At 42.2% G+C, this 4,466-nt stretch overlaps 1 protein-coding gene across 1 annotated transcript in view; it reads right to left on the bottom strand.

The window, feature by feature from the left end:
- Nucleotides 1-4,466, bottom strand: part of LOC102386812 (phospholipid-transporting ATPase IB) — a 222,214-nt gene that overhangs the window by 142,096 nt on the left and 75,652 nt on the right. Inside the window, exon 4 of the mRNA XM_006017640.2 lies at nt 1,166-1,240. Coding sequence (XP_006017702.2) covers nt 1,166-1,240 — 75 coding nt within the window. The remainder of the gene's footprint in view (nt 1-1,165; nt 1,241-4,466) is intronic.

Raw genomic sequence — 4,466 nt, 5'->3', positions numbered from 1 at the left:
GGTCTGAACTCACAATGTTCCGGTAAAAACAAATCCCTTCAAGTTATTATTATTTCCCACAGATGGATTTGACCGTTAGTGTCTCAGTGGACAAAGTGAATTAAAAGAACACCTAAATGTCTACAAGGTAACACAGTTAATTATTTTTGCACTACTTTTAGCACAAGTATAGGCGTTAATATGCTTTATCCAGAGAAGTTAGGTTAAAAGATATAAAAGTTAACGGGTGTAAAGGAGAGGGATGTATTGGGAGGACTGCTTGATATCCAGGTGAGGAAGACTGAAAGAACCAATAGAGTGGAGAATCTGATGTAAAGCCTCCAGAGAAGAACGGAATACCTTGTTGAACATCAAGGAATGTAAGATGATGATGATGAACATCATCATTGTTTCACCTCTTCTTGTCTAAAAAAGTAAATTTACTTAAAACAAGTAGTGTTAGAGATAATCTGTTGATTTTTTGTAGGTTTCACCTGTATAGAGTGAAGGCATGTACAAAATGTCTACAAGGGAGAAAATCCCATATATTTTTATTTTGGCAAATATGGTGGGCTTAGTCAAGGTTTGCAGAGCCATACCTTATTCTAGATCTTAATAATAACATCACTAACAGGCATCAGCAAATTGATAAGGCCTAATTTCTATAGGACCAGGGAACAGAACATATCTTTAGCATTAACTATGTAGGACAAAGGCCAAAAAATGGCTTTTCATGGATGAAAATTCACAGAGCTCAGAGGCACAACCATAATAAAATAAACAAATAAAGGACAAAGTAAAATGATGCAAGATAAATACATATTTATGTTGACCAAGAACAATCAGTAAAATAAAATATTTAGATATGAAACAGGTCAGAAATATTTTTGGAATAGAGGTAATTTTTTAATTACCTAAAACTACAGAGAGGTAATGAAGGCATATTATTAAGATAAATGTCCTAATATTTCAAGGCACTCTTCCAAATACATTTGCTGTGATTAAAAATAAACATCCAGGGTTTTTTATATCTGTCTTCTGGGGCAGACCAACAAAGCTCCTAAAATGTATTTGCACTTCTTGATATACATACAGATGGTTGTCTGAGATAACTACACAGACATAAACAACAATGGAATGCCACTGAGGTTCTGCGGGCTATCAAGCCAAGACATGGAATACTTACCACGTTGTACAAGCCGATGCACCATCGCTCAAATAAAATCTGTCCAGAAAATCCATTAACAAATGCAAACCAAAGCTGAAACAGAAGAAAGTTACACAAAGATTTAGATCAATATTGCACTAAATGTTTCCATGCACTGAAGAGGAGAAGGATGTGGAATGCAGTCCACCATTTGGAGACAGCTGCTAAATGTCCTCTAAAAATAATTATCAGTTCTACCATGCAGTTGCTCTCTTTTAAAGTCCTGTGTTCTATATATAGAGCTACAGTACTGCTTATTTAAGTTTAAACACTGAGGTGATAGAGCAATTTGTAGTATTTGCACCATTACTCTAAAAAAAAATGATTTCTAAAACTATTTAAAGAGTCTTTTGTTACTGGCAAACTATTAACATACCCATCAAAGTTAGAAGCTAAACTGGTTTCCATCACAGTTGACAAACACTGAACATTTTCAAGGTAAGTGTGTTCTGACGGATGATCTGTTTGATTTGTAATGTCTCATTTCACACTACCGGGCATCACTGCCATAACTCTAAGAAAATGTCTTAGAAGCCAGTGAATCCAGCATGTTATGTCATCATGTGCAAGTTCTACTCTGTACTGTTAAAGACCTGGTTTCCTAGACAGTGCAGGTATCCATCATTTGCTTAACCAGCTCCTGACATATTTACATTTGCATGGTGCACACAAGGGGAAGGAGAGAGATGAGCAGCAGTATCCATATCCCTTAATTTCCATCAGCAGTCCTTCTATTGTATCAGTCCTTTCACCAGCAACACACACACTCCAGACCTCATCCTCAGAACCCACCACTCCCCAAACCAGACTCCTCACCTGTCTTGCCCAACAACAAACTGTCCCTCCAAGTGTATCTCTGCATCAGAACCTACCCACTGTTTTTCTGCCCAAAGCATTATAGACAGGATTGCAAAGAACTGAGATCGGAGGCCCAACATGAAAGTGGAGCTGGCTTGGGGATCTCAAGTGCAAATTGAAAGCCTCTTTTCTTATGACGGCATACAAGCACTTTGGCCCCTGGCACACTTTCATTTAATGGCATGATTGGATCTGATCCCTGATCCCAAAATTGCCACTGTTTTTCTGCCCAAAGCATTATAGACAGGATTGCAAAGAACTGAGATCGGAGGCCCAACATGAAAGTGGAGCTGGCTTGGGGATCTCAAGTGCAAATTGAAAGCCTCTTTTCTTATGACGGCATACAAGCACTTTGGCCCCTGGCACACTTTCATTTAATGGCATGATTGGATCTGATCCCTTATCCCAAAATTGCACCTCCTGCCAGAGGCCTCCTGCCTCTGGGCTAGGACTGACAATGAGCTACTTGGAAGCCTTTGAACCTGCCAGAGCTAACCCCACTGGGGAATTTAATCCTTACACCCAGCAGCTTTAGTGGGGATGCCAGGCATGGTGGATCAGAGGCTCAACTGAAGGGCTTTCCCAGCCAGAATCTTTAAATCGCAGGCACAGGGTTTAGAGTCCCTGGAGGAAGACCTTCAGCTGCCCCTGGCACCAGCCTCTGATTTCCACGCCTCTTCTTCCCCTGTGCAAGGCAGTCCCAGGCCAGATGGAGAACCAAGGCTGCCCTAAGGTCCATGCCAACAATGAGCTGATGGTTGGCACCTGCCTGGGGCAGTTCTGGGCTGGTTGGAGATCAAGGCTACCCGAGGCTGGGGCTAACAATATTGCTGGCAGGCTGGTTGGAGATATAGTGCTGTCTAGGTCTGATTCCAACAATTATCCACCCCTAGCAGTCCCAGTGGGTGGACATGCCACATGTTCAATTTAAGGTGCCACACATAATCAGTCACAAAAATGTTCTACACTACATGTGGAACACTTTCATGGATGGTTTGCCATTTTATGGTGCCTTAAAGTAAGTGTGTGTGTGTGGGGGGGGGGTACCCTTGTCATTATAGCGCGATTAACACATTAATTACAACACAAACATAGTATGTGCTGGGAGCCTTTATTTACTGAAGCATATTTACAGATTACTGTCAATGATCCAAACATGAAGGCTCCTTTGTTGCATTTCACTAATGCTATGAATGAAGATCCTGCATGGTTCAAAATACAGCAGCCCATCTGTCCACTCAACAACAGAAGCCCTTGAAATCAAAACAACAGTGCTCTGCTCAGTCATCTAGATTCCACTGGGGCAAACTCAACTTCAAGAATTTAGTAACAAAACTCAAAGCTCTCCATAACATTGGCATAATTTACTTGAGAAACCAACACTATCTCTAAAACCATCACATCTCATAGCTACAGTCCTGGTGGGACTCCACCTATGACTGGACCACAGGCACAGAGGGCTACACCTTGCACAGGAGGGATTGGGTTGGGAAGAAGGGTGGGGGTGTGGTGCTCTATGTTACGGAGCAGTTCATGTCCCTAGAAGTAGAGATTGGCTCTAAAGAAAGGCGACTTGAGCCCCTCTGAGTTAAATTGCAAGGAGAGCATGGTGAAGGGGATAACTGCAGGAGTTTATTACAGATCACCGAACCAAGAGGAAGAGTTTGATCAGGAGATCTCTAGAGAACTGGCAGATGCTCCACACTCTTGAAGCATGGTCGTTATGGGGGACTTCAACTATCCAGACCTCTCATGGGAACAGCACTTAGCAAGATCTGATCAGTCATGAAGCTTCCTCACTTGCATTGATGAGCTCTATCAGACTCAAGAAGTCTATGGGCTGACAAAGGGTAAGGCACTACTGGATTTGGTCTTGGCCAAAGGAGACGATCTAGTGAGCGATCTGATAACTGAAGGGAAGCTAGGCCACAGTGATCACGAGATGATCACTTTCTCCATTCATTCAAGGCAGGGAAATCAGTCAGCAGAGCTGAAATCCTTGATTTTAGGAAAGCTGTCTTCCACAAGCGTAGGAGTTTAATTGCTGAGGCCCTGAGGGACCATGGCCCAATAGGGCCAGAGGTCCAAGATGAATGGTTGTTCCTCAGAGATGCAATCCTTGGAGCACAAAGGAAGTTCATTCTGGCTCGTAGGAAAGGCAGCAAAAGGGCTGGGAGATGCCCTTGGCTCAATAGGTAAGTAAGTCATGAACCTCCTGAAATTGAAAAGAGAAACTTAAAAGGGATGGAAGTTGGGAAATACCACCAAGCAAGAGTACACAGCAATAGCCTGCACCTGTAAGGAGAAGAGTACAAAGGCAAAGGCAGAAATCAAATTCAAACTGGCAACGTAAGTCAAGAACAATAAGTCCTTCTTCAGATACATAGGAAGTCAAAGAAAAAATAAGGGAAACATTGGACCC

Source organism: Alligator sinensis, unplaced genomic scaffold (assembly GCF_000455745.1).
Source record: "Alligator sinensis unplaced genomic scaffold, ASM45574v1 scaffold777_1, whole genome shotgun sequence".
Classification (NCBI taxonomy): Eukaryota; Metazoa; Chordata; order Crocodylia; family Alligatoridae; genus Alligator; species Alligator sinensis.
The sequence above is the reverse complement of the archived record's forward strand: the minus strand, read 5'-3'. Positions and strand labels throughout refer to the sequence as shown.